This window comes from Carassius carassius, chromosome 17 (genome assembly GCF_963082965.1).
Source record: "Carassius carassius chromosome 17, fCarCar2.1, whole genome shotgun sequence".
Lineage (NCBI taxonomy): Eukaryota > Metazoa > Chordata > Actinopteri > Cypriniformes > Cyprinidae > Carassius > Carassius carassius.
In genome coordinates this window covers 29,230,039-29,252,603 of record NC_081771.1, presented here as the reverse complement: position 1 = coordinate 29,252,603, position 22,565 = coordinate 29,230,039, and the positions used below count along the sequence as shown (strand labels likewise).

General features: G+C 39.4%; 1 protein-coding gene and 1 long non-coding RNA gene across 4 annotated transcripts; one reads left to right on the top strand and one right to left on the bottom strand.

Moving 5' to 3' along the window:
• Positions 1-44: 44 nt before the first annotated feature.
• On the bottom strand, positions 45-3,175 carry si:dkey-261j15.2 (uncharacterized protein LOC794828 homolog). 3 transcript variants are annotated; one of them, XM_059571691.1, is made up of 5 exons: positions 2,664-3,175; positions 1,779-2,171; positions 1,035-1,612; positions 716-928; positions 45-397 (listed from the first exon to the last, which is right to left on the bottom strand). In XM_059571691.1, exons 1-3 carry the CDS (start codon positions 3,058-3,060, stop codon positions 1,335-1,337), a joined length of 1,068 nt encoding a protein of 355 aa, XP_059427674.1. In that variant the 5' UTR covers positions 3,061-3,175; the 3' UTR covers positions 45-397; positions 716-928; positions 1,035-1,334. The 3 variants fall into 3 exon arrangements, with proteins under 3 accessions (XP_059427674.1, XP_059427673.1, XP_059427672.1); XM_059571690.1 differs by having other exon boundaries at positions 45-388; positions 756-928; XM_059571689.1 differs by having other exon boundaries at positions 760-928.
• On the top strand, positions 3,061-22,360 carry LOC132161557 (uncharacterized). The gene is made up of 4 exons (XR_009438156.1): positions 3,061-3,252; positions 4,299-4,399; positions 5,312-5,432; positions 21,973-22,360. It is a non-coding gene; the product is annotated as an uncharacterized LOC132161557 (long non-coding RNA).
• The last annotated feature ends 205 nt before the right edge of the window (positions 22,361-22,565 follow it).

The window sequence follows — 22,565 nt, the reverse complement described above, 5'->3', positions numbered from 1 at the left end:
ATATTGACTTGTTATAAAAATAAATCACAATGAAAAAAGGAAAATAGATTTGACAAATGTAAAGTTTTAATCTGTAAAGTACAAAGACGTATACAGAAGCAAACTTGAGACACGTGTATGAAGCGACAACTCACAAAGTAAACAATGAAGAAATGTTAAAACATTCTGGTAACAGGATTTGTAACCAATTTTAATTCTGCAATGTAAATACCATCATCCCACATACTGTATGTTAATTCTGTTTTATGTAGAAAAGGGAATGTAGTCTCTGAGGAAAAGTAGAAACCATAGGATGCATGATAACGCCATGTTCTTTGGAGCAAACTTTAATATTGGGCCATAACACAGCCTTTATTCCAAGAAATCTGACGGTGACGGTTCAGTCAAGCTCTTGAACCTGTAGAACAGATGAAATGCACACAAAAAAAGAATTTACAAGGGTTCTTACAATATACAACAAATATTGTTCTCAACCTTCTCATTTCAGTCACACAGTAAATGTATACATCAATATGCTACATATCACTGAGTAATGTTGCCCACTAAACTAGTTATTCATATAGCTTTACTGATGATATACATACAGACCCATACAATAACATTACAGTTACTAATTTCATTGTAGCTCCTACAAAATATAGCTTGCAAAATGGCAAATAATCCTTTCATCCTCAAATACAGTTTTAAATACAATGCAATTCTTGAAAAGCGTTACTTGCTTATGCCAGCTTGTGGCCTAAAACACCAGGATGGACTTACTTTTCATTGTCTTCTTGATTGACATCAAGTATGTTTGGGAAATCTGTTGGGTCCTTTATGGTGCGTGATGAACTCTCACTGACATCAGTGTCAATGGGGATCTCTTCCATCTGTGGCCTTTTAATCCAAATCATGAAGGGAGTTTGAGTTTGTGTCGTAATGGTTTCACCTGAATCAATGAAATTGCAACACGCAAATTAAAATCAAATGCAAGAAACACAAGAAATCAGTTTATTCATGGTTAATGTGATTTAGCTAGAGGACCATAACTTTACCTTTACTCCTGCCAAACACATCTGGGTTTGCTACACCAGCTCTTCATGGTCTCTATATGACAGGTGGGTGGGGTTTATGAGTTGATGTAAAGCATAAAAAGTAAATTCACAGGTAGAACAAGTTATTATATTTTGAAGACAGATTAACAAAAAATAATTCTGTAATAAAATGCGCAAAACAATAATCCCAAATAAAACCTGGAATGTATATTAATAAAGTATTCAATTTCAGTTTCACTTCGATTTTGAAATGTAAAAAGTGTGCAAATGATAATTAAGCGTGCAAAAGGAATCCTGTGCTTATGGCTTATTTCCCTGCTGTTCCTCCATTAGTGCCACCATGCGTCCTAATAGTCCCAGCATAGAACTCGTAGCTTCATCCATTTTATTAAGAATGGCAGTGTTAAGTTCTTTGGCGTGTGCCATAAACCGTTCATCAGCAGTTTTTAAGTATTCCAGCAGCTCCTGATTTGAATCTCTTTTCTTTATTCTGGTTGTTCCCAGAGGCTTTATTGGTTGGGGATGAGAGGAGCTGAAAGATGATTCGGCTTGGTCCAGCACCTCCTCAGGTGAAGAGTCTGATTCAATATTATAAAAGCAACACATTACCTGAAGATCTAAATGTAGCAAATACTGAATTTACATAATCTTGTCAAACATACGAGGATAGCGAAATTAGCAATTTTAGCCATTTGATAAGTGAGTAGAAAAGAAAACAACAAAGAAAGACGATAATAAACTTACTGAGATCAGCTGCAGAAGACAGCGATTCTGTATTCGTCTCAAGCATGGCTGTTGCTGAATTTAATGCTTCAGTAAATTGGCTCGACGGTAAGTGTTCTAGGGCAGCGTCCATAACATCAAAGTTAATGGTTTTTTCACTCCAATGGCTGCCACCTTTCTCCTTATTGTCCCTGAACTCCTTCTTAAGTTTTTTCATTTTGTTAATGATTTGGTCGGCTGTACGAGTAAACCCAACATTTACCATCTCTTGGCATATGTCATCATACACTCTCTTCTTTCTCTTTGTGCTCCCTAGTTTCTCCTGGATCTCTGTGGATGACCATATTGCAAGCAGTGCGCTGGTTTCTTCTGAAGTCCACAGCTGTGCAGTTTTGGTCTCGGATATTTTGCCACCTACAAACAAAAGACTCATTAGACAAAGTTGCCACACTTCACTGCATAAAATAAAGTAACCTCAGATCTCTTTTTGTTCTACTTTAACTGTGACAAGGTTTAGGGCCACTTTTCTCATTATGTTTTTGTCTTAAATAGTTTGACCAACTACATGTTAAGTGTTTAAGTTGATCAGACTTTTTCTTTTTATTCAAATTATTTGAACTTTTTGTATAAACTTGCGACAAGTCAAAAAAAAAGAAAAGAAAAGACTACTAAATTGTAAGATTAGTCGAAGCAGTTTACGGAATCAGTCACTGTACGTTATATTATTTGGATTATTATTCAACATTTCTGCATTTTTGTCGTAATTCTTTTACTTGAGATTTTATTTAGGAGGTAACCTACAATAAAAACATAGATTACGTTTACTTAATTGTGCAACATCAGTAGCCAGACCAGTAACTATTACACAGCATAACACTGTACACAGACACAACAATGATAACTTACCTAGCTCGTCTACAGAAAACACGATGTGGTCCGCGTTTTTCTCCAGCGTGGCTGTCGCTGGATTCAAGGCCGCAGTCAGTTGACTGTCTGGTCGGTGTTCAAGCACAGACTCCATAAGGCCGTGGTCGAATGTTTTTTGAATCTGTCCATTGTCACCTTTACCTGGTTTTCTTTTCAGGTCCCTGTACTCCTTCCTTAGCTTTTTTAACTTGTTAATGATTTGTTCAGTCGAGCGACTGAAGCCGCCGTTCAGCATTTCCTGGCTTATCTCGTCGTAAACAATTTTCTTCCTTGTCGTGCTCTCCAGTTTTTTCTGGATCTCTGTGGAAGACCATATCGCGAGAAGCACGCTGGTTTCCTCTGAAGACCAGTGCTGTGTATTTTTGTTTTCGGACATTTTGTAGTTTACCGTTAAAAGGCACGGTCTCTGCACACTGTAGAGGGTAGTTTTTGAAAACGTTTCTTGGTGACGTCACATTTCCCGCCCCCTCGCCATTACTGGTCTTTTACTGTCTATGGTTCCTAGTACGTACAAGAAGGACGGTTAGAGCTCCTCCAAGCGGCTCTAAAAATGCGCTACAATAGTACAGTACGTGCATTGTGAATTCCAGGCATTCTAAGTCATGGACGGCAAAAAATGCTTATGTATGCTTTTTTATATTTTTATAATTTATTATAGATAACTTAATCTATATCATACAAAGAGTAACTTGCCGTTTTTCTGCAGATTTCAGCATTATAACACAATCATAATTTTATACAAGTTCAGTAAAGCAATAAGTGACTTACATTTTAGCGGTATATATTATTAGGTATATGTATTTATATTGCTTGTTTTTGCTCAATTTTGCCATCGAAAATAGTTCCAAAACAAGGTTCACACACTTTTTTCCGTTTCTTGATTAAATGACGGTGTTTACTTATGAATCAGCTTTTTGAACGAATCGGTTGATTCACTCATTAACACAAGTCAAATGCTTTGTTTTGTGTATTTCAAATATAAGTATTCAACGTTTTATGTTAAAAACAAAACATTAGGCCTATTATGCATCTGTAACTGCAGTTTTAATGCATACACGTCACCTCTGAGATACTTTAAACTCTAGGCTAATTGCCATTTCAGATGCAGATTCCAGAAATAATTTCTTTTGTTGGAATGAAAGATACTAAGAGCCGAATGAAGTGCTTCTTATTCTTAACAAAAAAATAATAAAATGGATGAAAGAGTTTAAACTTTTACTTTCAATACTTAAGTATGTTTAAGATTAAAAAAATACCTTTATACTTAAGTAGGCTACAATAAATATCACATACTTTAAGACTTTTACTCATATAATATTTCAAACGGCAACTTCAACTTCTATCAAAGTAATTTTCTGGTAAGATATCTGTACTTTTACTTGAGTATGGCTTTCAGGTTGGCTACTTTATACTTTATACTGCCTGGCTCTTTGTGAAGGTTACAGCGTCAAGTAAGTAGTGAAAAGTGTGTTGTGAGTGAGTCATTTAATTGTTTACTCAACTGATTCGTTAACAGCGTCAAGACTGAATTAACTTTAAATTTCATTTAAGTGCCATTTTGTTGTGCCATTGTGTCATATATTTACATTTTATCCACCTCTGTTTTATCCTTAGGTTTATTTGAGACACCGATGCCATAAACGTAGAGTTTAGATGGATAGGGTCAAAAACTCTTTCAAGTTGGGCAATTCCAAGTTCATGTACCACCAAACTATGTAAGAAAAGACAAGTGCTTTGAAAATGTTATTTGCTTCTGATGTAAAAAACGAGTCATATTTTGATGTCAGCCAATTAAAATGTCTTGTGAGATATGACTTCTTAGAAACCATTTGGGATCCAAAGCTGTTGATACAGATGCTCGCCGTTAGGTGGCAGTATGTACTTGTCTATATGTGATATGAAACGTTGGACGTCATATAACAAAGATAAATGGTATACCCTTACATCCAAGCCAGCACATAATATCTCAGCTAGTTGGATATGACAGTGAAATTCTAGAAGTCTTTTAAAACCTGAGGCATGACTTGTATTTATAGCACAACAGCTTTCATTCATTTCATGTAGAGCACACACACCTTCTGAGAGAAGACTAGGCCTACACTTGAAGCAACTCATTTGTTGTTGCTGACATGAGAGGACAAAGATGTAAAAAGTGTGGTAACACAGTCTTATAGCAAAGTATATTTCTTTGCATTTTTGTGACCAGTTCTGGTCATTTGTAATGAGCACTTGCGTTTTGTGTTAATGAGTGAACCCTTTAGATAGTTGAATTTGTAGCACTCTTAAAAAGAATCACAATAGATTATTTTATTGACTCTAGGGAGGATGACTCTTGTTAAAAAAAGGTAATATAAAGTAACTTAGACCTTGTACAGATAAATGAGTTCTACATGTTTACATATTTTGAGAATAGAATGGTGTTGAAAATATTGTTTCAGATGTAAGATCTAATGACTGGCTGCATATTTCATATCATATTGCACCATTCAACAATGTATTTGTGCAGAACTACTGACAAAGTTATAGTAGATATACAGTAGATAAGCCTCTGAGTTACTGGATTGTTCTAATCGTCTTATTTCTTATTCCATCTGCTTTTTAAATACTGAATGATAGATGTCTTTTAGGTGTGAAGCCTTGGCTCCTTCTCATTTTGGCTGCGACTCCAGACTATAAGCAGGAGCCCAATTAACGCAGCACTGAAATGAAAATCAATGCAGGAGGAAACACTGCCACTGCCAGAGGGAGGTATGCAAGGTCACAGGCCAGTATCATTTTTTAGACACAGAATCACAATATTTTCCAAGAGGGTAACATTTAATCAAGATAATTGGTTTCATAACGAATTTGCTCTACATACAGTGGTAGGGGCCACAGAGAAGATTTAAGAGGTCAGTTATTGAAACTGTTGGTATAGCCTAAATCCCAGCTGAATAATTAGTTATTAGCAACAGGAGAAATCTTGTTGCATAGCTTCCATGTAGAGAACTGCGGCTAATTGACAGTTTTATATTTATCTTATGAATAGTGATGTATATTATATTAGATTATTTTTATTATACATTTTCATTGTAAAGTTTAAGATAATGTTTTAGATGTAAAACAAATGAATTATTTGTACTTTTTTGCAATAACAACATTTTATATGATTATAATTCAAAAGACGATTAATGTTTGAAAGAAGTATCTTATGCTCACCAATGATTTATTTGATCAAATATACAGTAAAAACAGTAATAATGAAATGAAATGAAATATATTGTAAAGCACAATTTATTCCTGTGATTGCAAAGCTGTATTTTCAGCAACATTACTTCAGTCTTCAGTGTCGCATGATCCTTCAGAAATCATTCTAATATGCTAATATGTGTCGTGAAAACGGTTGTGCTGCTTAATATATTTGCAAAACATTTTTCAGGATTCTTTTATGAAAAGAACTGAAATATTCAAATTAATAAATGCACTGTTTAATTTCTAATTATTTTAATATTTCCTTGCTAAATAAATTTAGTAATTAAAAAAATAATCGTACTGACCCTAAACATTAGTCTTTGTATAATGTAATTTTACCCCTCTATCATCAATAGCAAATTAGCATACAGTTGACCATTTAACATTTTATTAAGGCATTCTTTTCTTTTCCATTGTACTAAAATGTTTTTTTTTTTCACAATGTAGAGAATCTAGTGTCTTGCTTAATTCTTTTTTGTAGAGATTCAATGAGCAACCTTATGCTTTTGTCAGCTGTTTTAATCTCCACATCATCTACATATTTAGCCTATACTTCTGACAGGGTTTGGTATTGTCAGTTGTTACCTGCTTAATGTGGAATTTAAGATGACACAACGTTGTAGACAGTGACCTCGCCAGTGGAAGGATGTCACGCACTCTTTCAATATGTAGGCGTGTATTGGCAGACTGTGAATGACAGTCTATAGGGCTGGTATGAACTAACATCCTGTCCCTGCTGACTTATCTTCCGTCTGTCTGCCTCGTGTAGCTGATTAGCCAAGAGAAAGTGGGAGACAGAAGCACAGATGGCTAACTGTGATATATTTGAGCTAGTAGTGTCCAGGGTCAGCCATCTCTCAGTTTTTATCTCTTTATGTATTTCTGTCTATTTCTTTGCATAACTTCTACCCACTAAGTACATGAGTCTGTATGGGAATTCTTCCAGGGATTCTGTCTATAATCTGTCTATAATATTTTTGTTTTTGAATTAAAACCCTATTTTTTAATACTTTAGATTTCATATCTATTGTAATGTGTCATTCAAGCATGGGAATGGATAGGTGGTATTTAGAGTTGGACAACCACAAGAACATGCATCAACAAAGCTAACCCTGCAGGAACAACAGCTGTTGGGGCACATGCCTAGAGGACATATCTCACTCGCTTCCTCTTTTCATCTTTGCTTACTGCCATCCATCTCCTCTGATTTCCACTCCCTCATTCATCACTTCCTGATTTTATCTCTCTCTTTCCCTTGATCTCCCACCTCTATCCCTTCTGTTCCTTGTGATCTGGTTTTGCAGCAGCTGCACTAAGCTGTAGGCTGTGCCTGATTTTCCAGGTGAAATCAGACATTTGCTATAATAAATTGACTTTGGCCGTCATTTCTTGTTGCGTGGATGTCGTTCCTGAGGCAGATTAGTTTCCGAGAAGATTCCAGCAAGTCTGGGCTAGCTAGCTGAGGTGAACGAGACAAAATAAATAGAGAACATTTATTTCCTCAAGCAGTTGTTCTTGTTATCAACTGATTTATAGTCTTACAAATGTTCAGTACTGAACTTTGAAACTTTTTTTTATTTGAATGTAATAATTTTAATGGCGTCATTCAGATTGACATATGCTGTAAATAACCACATGTACCATATTTCTGTCTTTTTTTTTTTGTTAGTTTTTTTTTTAGTTTTTATTTTGGGGAGTTTTTAATCAAAATGTCATTCTTGATCTTCCGGAGAAATGTCAGACTTCCAGATTTAACAGTCAGATTTGAAGTCTTTAAAGAGATTGTATACGGACCTTAATGTCTTTTTAACTTCTGTGTCTGTCTTTCTTCTATGGAACGCAAAATATTCTTTAAACGTCTCAGTTTACAGACGTCTACAGTGTTTAGAGGAGGTTTGGACATTACCATTCTTTAAAATATCTTTTGTGATCCACAGAGGAAAAAAGTCATACAGGCTTGAAATGACATGAGTGCGGTTAAATAATGACAGAATTTTCCAGTTTTGAGTTAATGAGTAAAATACTATTTAAAGATTACAGACTATAAGGCATTCTGAATTCCTTTCTAATGCATTGTATAGATAACCTTCACAGAACGTACTGCCAAACTATCTCCTTCAGAAAATCTATTCTGATGTGAATTGAGTGTGTGCTGTTGTTGTGGGGGATGTGCTAAATGTAACATGATCCTGCAGGCTGAGAATGCATGGAGGTGGACAGGAAGCTGCATCAAACACACATACATTCAGCACTTCTCACGCTGTGTCCCCAAGATCCAGAGCAGAGAACCGACAGTGAGATAGCGAAAAACACAAATATGCTTATTAAAATATAAATAAAAAAATATGCTATAAAATATGCTATCTCAGAGGGGACAGGTGAGGATGCCAGGTGCCTCTCAAAGGAGACAGTAGGCCTATTTTTATTTTTATTATTTTTTATAAATGCTGTACTTCACATGGTGGACATTTATCCTGTATAAAGCAAGAACGGAAGGGGGGTTTCCTAATTTGTAATTTATGACTGACATGGCTCCGAAAGCCATTAGTTGCACATAATGAATGGATTCACTCTTGCAGTGTGACACAGTACTGGGTCTGCAAATTGAGCCGTGATGTTCGGACAGATTGGAACTGTCACACACAAACTCAATCCTTCCTGCCTGGAAAGCTGTCAACTGTGTCATACATTTTTAGGGTGGACCACCAGAGTTGCCCACGCAAAAGACATCACCAGACAGACATTTCCCCATTTTAATACTGAAAATGTGGCTGTTTAATTTGCTGTGTTTCACAGCTGTCCTGTGGATGTTCTTGTCGTTTACTGTGTGACCTAATCATTGTTGTGATATATGAGGCAGCGTGAAGGAGGACAGCGGGTTATGAACTTACTCGGATAAAATGGCTCCTGTTTCCATTGGCTGCTCCTGTTTTATTTGTGTAATATGTGTTTTGGCCTTGGTCCAGCAGTGCAATGCGTGTGGTGGCAGCAGGATTACGAGCACATCCAGAACTCATTGCCTGCCATCTTCTGTAACACTAGACCAATTAATGAAGTTGTGACAGCCATAATGGAATGACACTCAGCAAGAACCCAACCATCTGCAAAATGGCCACACACATGCCATTATTGTTTTGAAAAATGTTAGGGTTAGCAACATGCATGACAATTTGGTAAAAAAAAAAATATATATATATATTATATATTTTCTCATCTAGGGAGGGACTCTGAGTCTCTCTTGATGTCAGTCTGATGGCACACTGCCAAAAAAATGGATGACTGGGACACAGATATGTTGAAGCCACATATATTTTGCCTTTATAGGTCTAATCTTAAATGCACATACCTTAAAATGGCTTCATGCAAGAAAAGATATGAAATCTATATTTTCCACATTAAAGTTACATAAATCTTTTTACATTTTACATTACATCATCTTATACATTTTATTATTGGCATAACGATTTAAAAGAATAGTTTATTTATTTATTTATTTTTTTTGTGCACTGGATAATCCAATTATGCTTTAATATGTGGTTAAAAATTCAGGTAGTTACTTCACTTTGGTTGTATTTTTATAACCATAAAGTGTAAGAACAAAACAGTATTTATCACTCCATACCAGTATATATGTATTCAAGACCTACAAAATAGATATATTCACTTCCCTAGTTTGTTTGTAGTGTAGCTGCAGAGAGCAGAATAAAGAAGAAGAGGAAAGCAGTGCAGGCCTGTCAATGCTTTGATGTTTTTTATATATGCTTCATACAGTAGTTTTAGATATAGATGCTTTTTGTCTCATGAGATGCATCTCTAGTTCGAACTGATGTTCCATAAGACTTCAAACAGAGATTACTTTAACTTTTAGTCAGACACAGCTCCCATGATTCTGTCAGTCTGGGTTGCATTCCCTCCATGTGACATTCATATCAATAAATATTGGTTATCAATGCTGCTTTGGCATTTAAAATGATTTTTGCTTATGTAAGTTGGCAGAACTCAACCTCTCTTTCTTTACAATTGTATTTACTACTGCACTTATACTGTAAACCCTATGAGCACAGAATGTTGTCAAAATTGAAGCAATCCATTTTAATCATAATCTCATCAAAGGTTGCTAGGATCCCAAAGTCCTGCTGACTGCAGTGATATAGTTACATGTATATGTTAGATAGTATAATAATCTCTGTATCAAGAGAAATCACATGATGTTGAATGAATTCCAAGTCATTTTTGCTTTTCTGAAGAAGTGCAAAAACAGCACAATATTAACACAATTGTGGGTGGTAGTGAAAGTGTGCTTTGTTTTTTTTTCTTTTTCTTTTTTTTCTGCATGATGTTAAAAGTGATACATTTTCTGTTTAGGGTGAGAGGGGACCCAGGTTATGTTCAGTAAGATTTTCTATGTTTTTTTTAGTAATATTCTTAAATATTATTACAATTTAAAAATAATGGTTTTCTGTTTTATTTTTAAAATAAAGTTTCTTTCTTTGATGCAAAGCTGAAGCTTACTGCCTTGCATTTATATGGCTGGCTAGCATTCACTTGAGATTCATACATTTTAATTTCAGAGTTTCTCTGAAACCCTCCACATTCCCCAGCTCCACCTGTATAGATCTGTTTCGGGTTATTTTATATGATATTTGAGCAGTACCAGTAGCAAGTTGTACTTGCTTGCAGCAGCAGCAAAAATCTACAACTACAGCAATATCACCAAGACCAGATACATTAACATTGTCATATCTATAACAATGCTAAAATCTTCAGACAGTTGTCATGATTGAACTGCATATAATGCTTTATTTATTTATATAGTGGCATTAAAAATCTACTCTAAACTTTATTATCATCATTTTAACATGGAATGATGCTTCCTTGTAATGCAGCACAAAATCTTGTGTAGGTTAGCTGTGTGACTGGCGCAGTGCATTCACAGCTGGACGGATACACCCAATCACATCAGTCATATGGCATCTCCAGAGGCATAATGCTGTTGTGTTATTATGGCAAGTCTCCAAAGGAGACTTGAAGATGCATCCTATTTCATAGGTTAAGTAAATATCAGCAGAGACACATACACAAACCCCCCACATTAACAATCTTTCTACCTTTACTTATTACCCCCCCAAAAAAACCTCTCACTTCCCAACCTGGAGATTCCAAACAGTCCTTTGCACTAACGGTTTTAAATTCAATGATTAGCGCTGTTCTCCAGGGAGTTCAACATAGATGACAGTCTCTTTGTGTGTGACAGTAGACGAGTCAGCTCATGCTGTGGTCTGGTGTTCCAGCTTTTACAAAGCTTCATTATTGACTTCCTTTGTACTTTTATTTCCCATGTCCGCTTCCCGTGTCCACTTTTTTAATGTAATTGTATTTTTTTATTTATTATTATTACATTTTTCAACACAACCTGTTGTTGCATCTAGGTGCATTTTTACATTATATAGGTTTCAAGTTGTATGATTTGTCATGTAATAAGAGCCGGAAGCATTTTTAATTTATTTTAGTTAGTTTTGAAGATATATTTTAGTTTTTAGATTATTATTATTATTTATTTATTTATTTTTGGTAAAGAGATTAATTTTGTTTTTCATTTTGCTTTTGTTATTAACACTACTGCTTCTTCATTGCATCCTGCCTGCAGTCATTTCTCTCGAGGTGCGTTGTCAGCAAATTGTGTGGGCAAAAAAAAAGTTCCATTGTCTATTGTTAAAACACAGCTCACACACAATTCACTTTTGAAACCCATCAGCTTTCTGTTGGTCAGTTGACCAAATTTATGTGACCAACTTACAAATGAGCAAAATCCGCATGAAGAATATTTTCACAATCATAATCACTCTGGTTCCTATTGGAATGGCTGGATTTCACCCTTGAAATTTCAGTAAGTAACAGTAAATGTGACCACACCTTAACTGGAAGGCTAAGATATGTTATTATTAAACTTCTACCCCGATTGTTCTATGGATGTGAACATGATCTATGGATTAGAATTATTGGCAACACTTTAGTTAAGGGATCTAGAATACGGTCATGCAGAATAGGGCATTAATATGTGCTTTACAAGTACTAAACACAGCCAATATGCTATGCACGCTAATAAGCAAAGTTAATACTGAACAATGTTCCATAATCTAAAGTGTTACTGAATAATTTTAGGCTTAGGTTGAAAAAGAGACCTGAGCTGTATCTGGGGACAAATAATATCATAGAGATGTAACCATGTTGTAAAATGTGTATTACTCCAAGCAATTCAGCAACAGCAATGTGCTGGCATCTACCCAAAAGTGTTAAGCATTGTGGTAAGTTTTGCACAGGCAAGCACCACTCACGTTTTTTTCTGAAAATGTAAAATGCAGTCCATGCACAGAACCCTGGTTTTACAAAGGACCCTTTAATTAGTATTTACACATCTGTGAATATTTTATGACTCTGTGCACTTAAAATTAAAAGGTCTCACTGCAGGATGCAGTATAAATTATTATGTGCTTAACCTTGTGCATCAGCTTTTTGTGTCAGCTGGGCCTGTTTAAATCAATGTGTCAGTGTGTTTTGGCTTGACCATTTTTTCTCCCAGCCTGCAACAATTTGTCATATTTTTATTGATTCCTGAAAATGTACATGCTAGTGAATGCTGATTGATGTTACTCTATTAAAAATAAAAGTTCTATATTGGTGTCTGCCTGGTTCAATTAAGAGTTTTTAACAGCTATAGAACAATCTGCAAAGGTTCTTTATTGTGGATTTTTAAAAATGTTTTTCACACTAAGAAAAGATGGTAATTTTAAGCACTTTTCACTGAAAGGTTCTTTAGGGAACCAATTTTGGTTCTTTCATGGCATAACTACAAAAACCGAGTTTAGCTGGTGTTGTTTATCACCAGAATTTAGCTGGTTAACCAGCTTGGACACCAGCATGCTAGCATCTCATACTGGGGAACATAACCTAGATTTACATTTATGCATTTAGCAGACTCCTTTATCCAAAGCGACTTGCAGTGCATTCAGGCTATACATTTTTTTTACCAGTATGTAGATACCTAGATATGCTGGTGACCAGCTATGGTAGTTTTTTCAGCAGTGATATAATGCTTATATTTTTATTCAGCCAGTGTGAGTCAGTCTTTTGGCTTCTGTCTGCTAGCTTTAAACTTTCCCCTCATCAGGAGGCAGCCAGGAGCTACATCTCATCTCTATTCCAGAGATTTGCAGAAACAAAATGTTAACTGTTATCAGAGGTCATTATAATGAGTACAGCTCCTCCAAATATCAACTGATGTGCTTGTGGTTTCATGATTTTGCCTTAGTACTGCTGGTAATTAGTCTTGGGAAAGATTCCAATTAATAGAAGGGAATTTGAAAAGATAACAAACAATGTCCTGTGGCATGATGCTCATTCGATCCTCAGGTGGTTTGGTTTCTCTGCATGTCTAACCGTGTTTCCAATAGAAAAGCATCTAGTTTATGTATACATATACAGCACTGGATGAGATGAATCCATAATGCACATAAAAGCTTTCACACATATTGATCTGTTCTCCTTGAGTCTAAACTGGGCTCTTATGGAGCCAAAGAGAGAAACTGTGACAAAGGCTGGGTTAAAAGTTTCCAGGTGATTTTCAAGTAGATCTTATTACTTTTTATCCTCACAATTGCATAAGTCTCAAATGAAATTTAACAAACTATATTTCTTCCAGATAATGAAGGAATGAGAGGAAGCCTATCTCCTCTGTAAAAAGTATCCATTTAAATTTTTGTAAGCTGTGGTTATTCGCCATAAACTATTTCAGTGTTTCAGGAATTAAGGAATGGCAGATTGGTGTCTATAAAAGCCATATATTTCATAAAGAGATATAATAATAATATTATGCCAATCAACCTGAATTACCAAAATCTGCTTTTTACTTTTCTTTTAACATAATCAGCGTTATTTACTTTTTTATTTTTTTACAGTGTTGTTATTATTCTTTTTTTATTCTATCTATGCCTATTTGTTTTCTTTTATTTATTATACAATTAACAAAAAAGCAAAAAAGGCCACTAACACTAGCTTGCTCTATTCTTTTTCTGTTCAATCTGTTTTCTTTTTATTCATTATATAATAAAAAATTTGTAATAACGAAGAGCTAGGATCCAAGTGCAATGAAAGAGTTTATTGAGAGAGCGACGTCACAAGTCTCTGTAAATGGGAACACAGGTTGCTGCAGGTTATGCAGGGAAAAGGTCACTCATAACAGAAACGGCAAATAGCTAAGAACAAAGGATAGATCACGGGACGGTCTCCGTAGAGGGTCCTCGATGAATGGGTCAGTGGCTCTCTCTTGATTTAGTGAACGGCTGGAATGCAGCAGGTTAACAGGGAGACCGGCTAGCGGAGCCTTGACCTCTCGTCCCCACGTATTGGGCGGCCGCTATGCTCTGAGCGCTGCTCAGGTAGATCCTCGACAGCGGGAGGGCTGGACACAGTAGAAGAGAGGTTAATAGGCAGTGATAAGGTGTACCTGACCTGAACCTGACTGTAGACAGAACTGTGACAAGACAAGACGGATACAGCAGGGTTTGTAGAAAGCCACCAGCATCATACTCCGATGAAATAATCCGACAACTGGCAAGAAAACAGAGGACATTAAATAGCAAGCGAGTTAGAGAGGGAACAGGTGGAACGGATCAGCGAAAAGGCTACAAATGAGAAACAGCTGAAGAGGGAAAGGGAAAGAGTGAGGTAATGACCAGCAGAGGGAGGAAAAGGAAAGGAGAGACAGAGGGGAGAACCAGACTCATAACAGTGCCCCCCCCCTCAACGAGCGCCCCCTGGCGCTCCCGAGGGAGGGGTCTGGCAGTTCCCGGAGGAAATCATCAATGAAAGAGCGATCCAGGACGTCCTGGGCGGGTACCCAGCTTCTCTCCCCAGGACCGTAACCCTCCCAATCTACTAAGAATTGATGGCCACGACCGCAACGACGCATATCAAGAATCTTGCGTACAGTGTAGACAGACGTGCCAACGGCCTGAATAGGAGGAACGGAAACACGAGAAGGAACGCGAACGACTGATTTAATGCAGGAAACGTGAAAAACCGGGTGAATGCGCCGGAGCTTAGGAGGAAGCCTCAACTTTACCGTGACAGGATTAATGACCTTGGAAATCTGAAAAGGTCCGATAAAACGGGGAGCTAATTTACGAGACGGTGCCTGGAGAGGCAAATTGGTAGTGGAAAGCCACACCCGTTGACCACACACGTACCTAGGACTCTTGACGCGACGTTTGTTAGCATTGCTTAGAGTGCGAGCCCTAGACCGACACAGGGATGCTCTCACCCGTCTCCATGTACCCTTATAGCGTTTAATAAAAGCCTGAACGGAGGGAACGTTGGACTTGGTCTCTTGCGAGGAGAACAGGGGGGGTTGGTATCCCAGACAACAGTGAAACGGCGATAGACCAGTAGCAGAGGACGGGAGCGAATTGTGAGCATATTCTGCCCAAGGTAATTGTTCGACCCACGAGGAGGGGTTCCGAAACGCCAGGCTGCGCAGCAACCGGCCGACTATCTGGTTTGTGCGCTCCGCTTGCCCGTTGGTTTGGGGGTGAAAACCTGACGAGAGGCTGACGGACTCACCAATCAGACGACAGAATTCCTTCCAGAATTGAGACGCGAACTGGGGTCCCCTATCGGAAACTACGTCAGAGGGAAGCCCGTGATTCTTGAAAACGTGAGATACCAGTACTTGAGCGGTCTCCTTGGCAGAGGGGAGCTTAGGGAGCGGTATAAAGTGAGCGGACTTGGAAAACCGGTCTACCACCGTGAGAATAACAGTATTACCAGCCGAGGGAGGAAGGCCGGTAATAAAGTCAAGGCCAATGTGGGACCAAGGACGCGAAGGAATGGGAAGTGGTCTAAGGAGGCCGGCAGGCGGAGAGTGACCAGACTTAGTCTGAGCGCAAACAGCGCAAGAGGCCACAACGCGACGTACATCGGGTTCTAAAGTGGGCCACCAAAATCGTTGACGGACCGTAGCTAACGTGCCCCTAACGCCGAGGTGGGCAGTCAATTTGGAAGAGTGGGCCCACTGAATTACAGCCGAGCGAGCGGAAACCGGGACAAAAAGGAGGTCTTTAGGAACGTTACGCGGAGAAATAGAATGGGACAGTGCGCGCTTAACGAGCCTCTCTATACCCCAGACAGCGGCACCAATCACTCGCCCCGGAGGGATTATCTCCCGGGGCGTGGGGATGTCGCCAGAGGGGTCAAATAGACGAGACAAGGAGTCTGGTTTGATGTTCTTAGAGCCAGGTCGATAGGAGATAGTAAAATCGAAACGAGCAAAAATAACGACCAGCGTGCCTGGCACGCATTGAGTCTCTTGGCAGAACGAATGTACTATAGATTTCTATGATCAGTCCAGACTATGAACGGAACGGTAGAGCCCTCTAACCATTGTCTCCACTGGTCTAACGCTAAACGAATGGCCAGGAGTTCACGATCCCCCACATCATAATTCCGTTCCGCAGGCGAGAGGCGACGAGAAAAAAACGCGCACGGATGAATCTTATTATCAGAGTCTGAACGTTGAGAGAGAACGCCCCCAACGCCCGTCTCAGACGCATCAACCTCGACTATGAACTGTTTGGATACATCAGGAGTCATGAGAATGGGCGCGGAGGTAAATAGATGCTTTAAACGATCAAAAGCCCGCTGAGCAGACTCAGTCCACCTAAAGCTGGTCTTATTCGATGTGAGAGCGGTTAGGGGCACGGCTATCTGGCTGAAATTGCGTATAAAGCGCCGATAGAAATTGGCGAATCCAAGAAAACGCTGCAACGCGACTCGCGACTCAGGTGTGGGCCACTCGGTAACGGCTTGTACCTTACCGGGGTCCATGCTTATCCCCCCCGCTGAGATTACGGAACCAAGAAAGGTGACGGTGTGGGCATGAAACGTGCATTTCTCGGCCTTAACGAACAAACGGTTCTCCAGGAGGCGCTGGAGAACACGGCGAACATGCTGGACATGAACCTGGAGAGACGGCGAGAAAATCAGAATATCGTCTAAATAAACGAAGACGAAAACATTAAGCATATCTCTCAGAACGTCGTTGATAAATGCTTGAAAGACTGCAGGTGCGTTGACGAGGCCAAACGGAAGCACCCGATATTCAAAGTGCCCAAGAGGGGTATTGAAAGCGGTCTTCCATTCGTCCCCCTCCCTTATGCGGATCAGATGATACGCACTACGCAAATCTAACTTAGTGAAGACCCTAGCCCCCTGTAAAAGCTCGAACGCGGATGCCATAAGCGGCAGAGGATAACGATTCTTAACAGTAATCTTGTTTAGCCCCCGGTAATCGATACAGGGCCGAAGAGAGCCGTCTTTTTTCTTTACAAAGAAAAACCCCGCACTTGCAGGCGAAGACGATGCGACAATTGTTCCCGCGGCTAACGAGTCAGACAGATAACTCTCAAGAGCTTTGCGTTCAGGACCCATTAGAGAATACAAACTACCACGAGGGGGCGAAGTACTGGGTAACAGATCAATACTACAATCATAGGGACGGTGTGGAGGAAGAGAAGTGGCCCGGGACCGACTAAAGACCGCCCTCAGATCTTGATACTCCTCCGGAACCCCAGTCAAATCGGCCGGCTCCTCCTGACAGACGGAGATGGGAGAGACAGAAGGGTTAGCGGATAACAGACAATTGACATGACAAGACAGGTTCCATGACAGAATACTATTACTAGACCAATCGAGGTGAGGATTGTGTCTGGCTAACCAGGGGTGACCTAGAACTACCAGGGCGTAAGGGGAATGAAAAATTAGGAAGGAAAGGGTCTCATGATGGTTACCAGAAACGGTTAGAGCTAACGGGATAGACTGAAGGTCGATACTGGGCAGAGGACTATCATCTAAAGCAAAAAGGGGTGTGGTCTGCTTACGGCTCCTCAACGGAATACCTTGTCTACGTGCCCAAGCTTCGTCGAGGAAATTCTCCTCAGCTCCAGAGTCTATTAAAGCCTTGCATGAAACGGTAGTACCAGCCCAGCTCAAGGTTATAGGAATGGATGTGCAGGACGTGGACGAGGAGATCAAGGAAGTTGCGCTCGCCAGTACCCCCTCTTCTACTGGCAAGCGTTGGCTTTTACGGGGCAGTTCAAAACAAAGTGACTGGCCGATCCGCAGTACAGGCAAAGTCGATGGATAAGGCGCCGTTCTCTCTCCTTCGCTGATATACGCAGACCGCCCAGCTGCATCGGCTCTGGAACCGGAGTAGAGCGGGGAGGAGAAGTCGCTGCAGCCGTAGAACGGGAGGTGGAGTCAGCGCCTCTGACGCGGCGACGTTGATCAAACCTCTTCTCCACCCGGATAGCGAGATCAATGAGTTGGTCGAGACTCGTAGGTAGCTCGCGGGCAATGACCTCATCCTTGACCTGAGCGCTCAGTCCCTCCAGAAAGCGAGCCGTGAGGGCTGTTTCGTTCCTCCCGCAGGTGGTCGCGAGAGTACGGAACTCTATTGAGTAATCCACCACGGATCGCCCTCCCTGACGGAGTGAGGAAAGCTGGCGGGAGGCCTCTTCACCATGGGCCGAACGGTCGAATACCCGCAACATCTCTCCCTTGAAAGTATCAAAGCGCATGGTATATTCCGCCCTCGCCTCCCACGCCGCTGCTCCCCAATTGCGTGCACGCCCAGTCAGAAGGGAGATGACATAGGCAACCCGGGCTCGCTCATGGGCATAGGTGGCTGGTTGGAGAGAGAAAACCACCTCACACTGTGTGAGAAACGGACGACACTGAGTGGGCTCTCCACTATAGCACGGGGGGTTATTCACACGCGGCTCTGGTGTATCAGGCGTCCCAGGAGAGGGCGGAGAAGCTCTCCGGAGCAACTGAACCTGGGTGGATAAATCAGATAGCTGAGCGGCCAGCGTCTCGACCACACGACGAGTAGCGGTAAGTTCCTCATCATGTCTTCCTAACATCGCTCCTTGCAGTTCGACAGCCGTGTGAATGGTTCTTTCCTTAGCTGGATCCATAGGGTCGGATTATTCTGTAATAACGAAGAGCTAGGATCCAAGTGCAATGAAAGAGTTTATTGAGTGAGCGACGACACAAGTCTCTGTAAACAGGAACACAGGTTGCTGCAGGTTATGCAGGGAAAAGGTCACTCATAACAGAAACGGCAAATAGCTAAGAACAAAGGATAGATCACGGGACGGTCTCCGTAGAGGGTCCTCGTGTGAAATAGCTGACCTGAACCTGACTGTAGACAGAACTGTGACAAGACAAGACGGATACAGCAGGGTTTGTAGAAAGCCACCAGCATCATACTCCGATGAAATAATCCGACAACTGGCAAGAAAACAGAGGACATTAAATAGCAAGCGAGTTAGAGAGGGAACAGGTGGAACGGATCAGCGAAAAGGCTACAAATGAGAAACAGCTGAAGAGGGAAAGGGAAAGAGTGAGGTAATGACCAGCAGAGGGAGGAAAAGGAAAGGAGAGACAGAGGGGAGAACCAGACTCATAACAAAATTAAACAAAAAACCTTGCTACACGGTTGCGTTAGGCTAACTGAGACTTGTCATAGCACTTGCATATTGCTCTTTTGTTGATTGTTATTGCTTCCATTGTCCTCATTTGTAAGTCACTTTGGATAAAAGTGTCTGCTAAATGACTAAATGTAAATGTTTAATATTCAGGAGAAAGCACGCACATGCTGAATGTAAAAAATGCTGATTACGTTGATTAAGTACTAGGTAAAGCGTGCAAATGCGTCAATGTAAATGTATTCTCATAGCTTTGCAAAACTGAAGTTGAGCCACTGATGTCACATAGACTGTTTTACTAGGGGCCTTGCTTCTGTGTTGCTGTTTATGCAGGGTCAGAGAACTCTAAGATTTCATCAAGATTTAATGAAGGTTTTGCGGTTTTAAAACGACATGAGACATGAGGGTGAATAATTAATGGCAGAATTTTCATTTTGGGGTGAACTAACCCTTTAATGCATGCATGCATAGGGTCAAAAAGCCAAAATGCAGAGCTAAAACACACAAGTAACACTAAAATAATACCATAAACATATACTATATGACAGAAAATGTTATATAAAAAACCTAGTGTAAACTACTCATAACAAAATGAGAAGAAACAAAAATTTTAAATAAAATATCACATGACACTTAGTCAGAAAGTATATGGCAGTTCATAATTTAGCAAAAACCATGAATCTGGCATTAGTAAGTAGTATATAAATAAGTAAACTTACTGTTAACCATTTACAGGTTTGTACAATAGCATTTTACCCCAGTAAAACTTACAAAGGATATTTACAGTGAAATGTGAAATAAAAAAATAATTCAGAGTACAGAATATTCGCTTCCACAAATATATTATTCAAACCATGCCATTGTTGTTTCTCAACAAAGATTAATGATTATTGTGACCATATTTAAAAGGTTTTAAATTATATGATGCAGTGATGTGTTCAGTTTTAGATAGACAGGGACTTCTGCATTATTTGAATGGCTTTTTTCATGCAGGTCTCCTATTGTGGTATATTTGATTTCAGATTTAGCCAACCTCAAACAATAAAAATGGTGTGATTTGCTGCTTCATATGTCGGTCAGACATCTTCCTAAGTTTGCACGAATAAGCCATAAAGTGGACCTTTTTACACATACTCTTAGTTTTGCTCGCAAGACTAAGGCCTTTCAGTGCAGGTATCCTGCCTAACAAATCACTGCACGGCACCCTGTTTAAGCCCTGTGGTATTTAATGGTACTAGCTGGGTTTTGGTGGAAGCGCGAAAGCCTCTCAAAGTCTTAATTACCCAGTGTTTAGAGGAGAGACGGTGGACTGAGTGTTTTGTTTGATAGACAGACCATTGTACAGTATATAGATATATATAGTACAGTACAGTATATAGACACACCCATAGGCTTAATGGTGTCCATTATGGAGCTGGGTGTTTTCCAAAGTCTGCCAGTCTTTATTATCCTTATTAACTTTATTGGTAAAGACATCAAAAAGCATTAAAACAACATAATCAATCACAATAAGATAACACTATGGTCAGAAGAAAGACAACACAGGCTTCTGGCTTCCTTGAAGACAAAAGAGTGCAGGACATGTAACCTTGGAGCTTTCATTGTAGTTGTTGTGTGTGGATGAGGTTTCCCATGAGGAGAACTCATTTGGGTGGAGCCTAACAGTCTTGAACAGGAAATGTGTGTGTGTTTTGCATCTCTGAACTATTGTGTGTGGTTGTGTTTGTATGTTGGGTGTGGTTATAATGCATTACCATTGCAGGTCTAATCAGAGATATCTGCTTCTTTCTGATGTCATATTAACAGTCATTCTGCATCCCAGTGCATCATGGGAACTTTGGCACCTCAGGGACTATATTTTCCCATCACCCTCCTCCAGGGCCTAACATGCCCACCTGCTGCAGAAACTCAGTGTGAGCACAGACTGCTTAACCATAAATGAAATATATATATATATATATAAGTGTATACAAGTGTTTTGATTTTTGTATTAAAAATTTAAATAAATTTAATTAATCTAGAATTATCACCATTTCCACAAACATATTATGGTGCACAATTGTTTTCAACAATGATAATAATAAGAAGAAATGTTTCTTGAGCAGCAAATCAGCATATTAGAATGATTTCTGAAGGATCATGTGACACTGAGGACTGGAGTAATGATGCTGAAAATAGCTTTGCATCACAGAAATAATTTATATTTGAAATATGAAAACATTTAGAAATTCAAATGTGGGAAATGTGACCTTGACTTGACTAGTTTGTTGCGATTCACCCATAATTGGTAACATGCTGAGACATCCCTGTCCTCTGCAGAACTGCTGTTTCATAAAGATGCAGCTAGCAGTGTCTTTTATATTGCTTATTTATTTCTTGATATATTTCATTCATAATATCACTTCCTACACATTGTTTTGAGATTAAGGTTATCAATCATTCCTCATTGGCGAGGCGCCAATTAAAACTGCCAATCAATTATCATAATTTAGATCTCATTATATATTCCCCAGACACTCCCAAGAGCGCTGCCTCAGACAGTCTGGAAATCGCTGTTTTAACAAGGAGAAAAGTGCAGAGTCACATTTCTCTCTTCTTCTCAACCCCCCTCGGTTCAGTATCTGGAGCAGTTGTGTTGAACGGGAATAAAGCTCTCTCACCTCAGAGAAAAATACCCGCAAGAAGAGGACAAAAATACTCTGCACCAAATAATGAAAGTAATATAGACAGACAAGGCTGAGTGATTCTGACTGAGAAAGCTTCTTCAAATCTAGGTGCCCTTAGTGATGTTATGGGTGTTTATTTGGGAATTAGGACTGATTTATGGTTTAATCCACAATGTGCACTTCTCAGGATTTATTTAAATATCAATTTAGGGTAACTTGTGGCCCAGTGATGATGTTTGCTCATATTTATGGATACTTTTTGTGAAATTCCATTTCCACATAACTTCTATTTAAAAAAGCAAAAACTTATCTGATAAAAAAAAAAGTCTAAACAACCTAAGGGGTCTGTTTGGAATCCCCTTGGAGGAAAAGGTGTGCGTGTGTTTTTTCTTCAATTTGCAAGTCAGTACTAGAGGCACTTGAAGATGCAGATCAGCAGA

Bases quoted from the DNA above. Each gene is read 5' to 3' on its own strand.
- si:dkey-261j15.2 (XM_059571691.1), bottom strand. From the start codon at position 3,060: ATGTCCGAAAACAAAAATACACAGCACTGGTCTTCAGAGGAAACCAGC. The intron at 2,172-2,663 runs GTAAGTTATCAT...TTTTGTTTGTAG, and splicing joins GTTTTCTGTAGACGAGCTAG to GTGGCAAAATATCCGAGACC. The intron at 1,613-1,778 runs GTAAGTTTATTA...ATATTGAATCAG, and splicing joins GTCTTCTGCAGCTGATCTCA to ACTCTTCACCTGAGGAGGTG.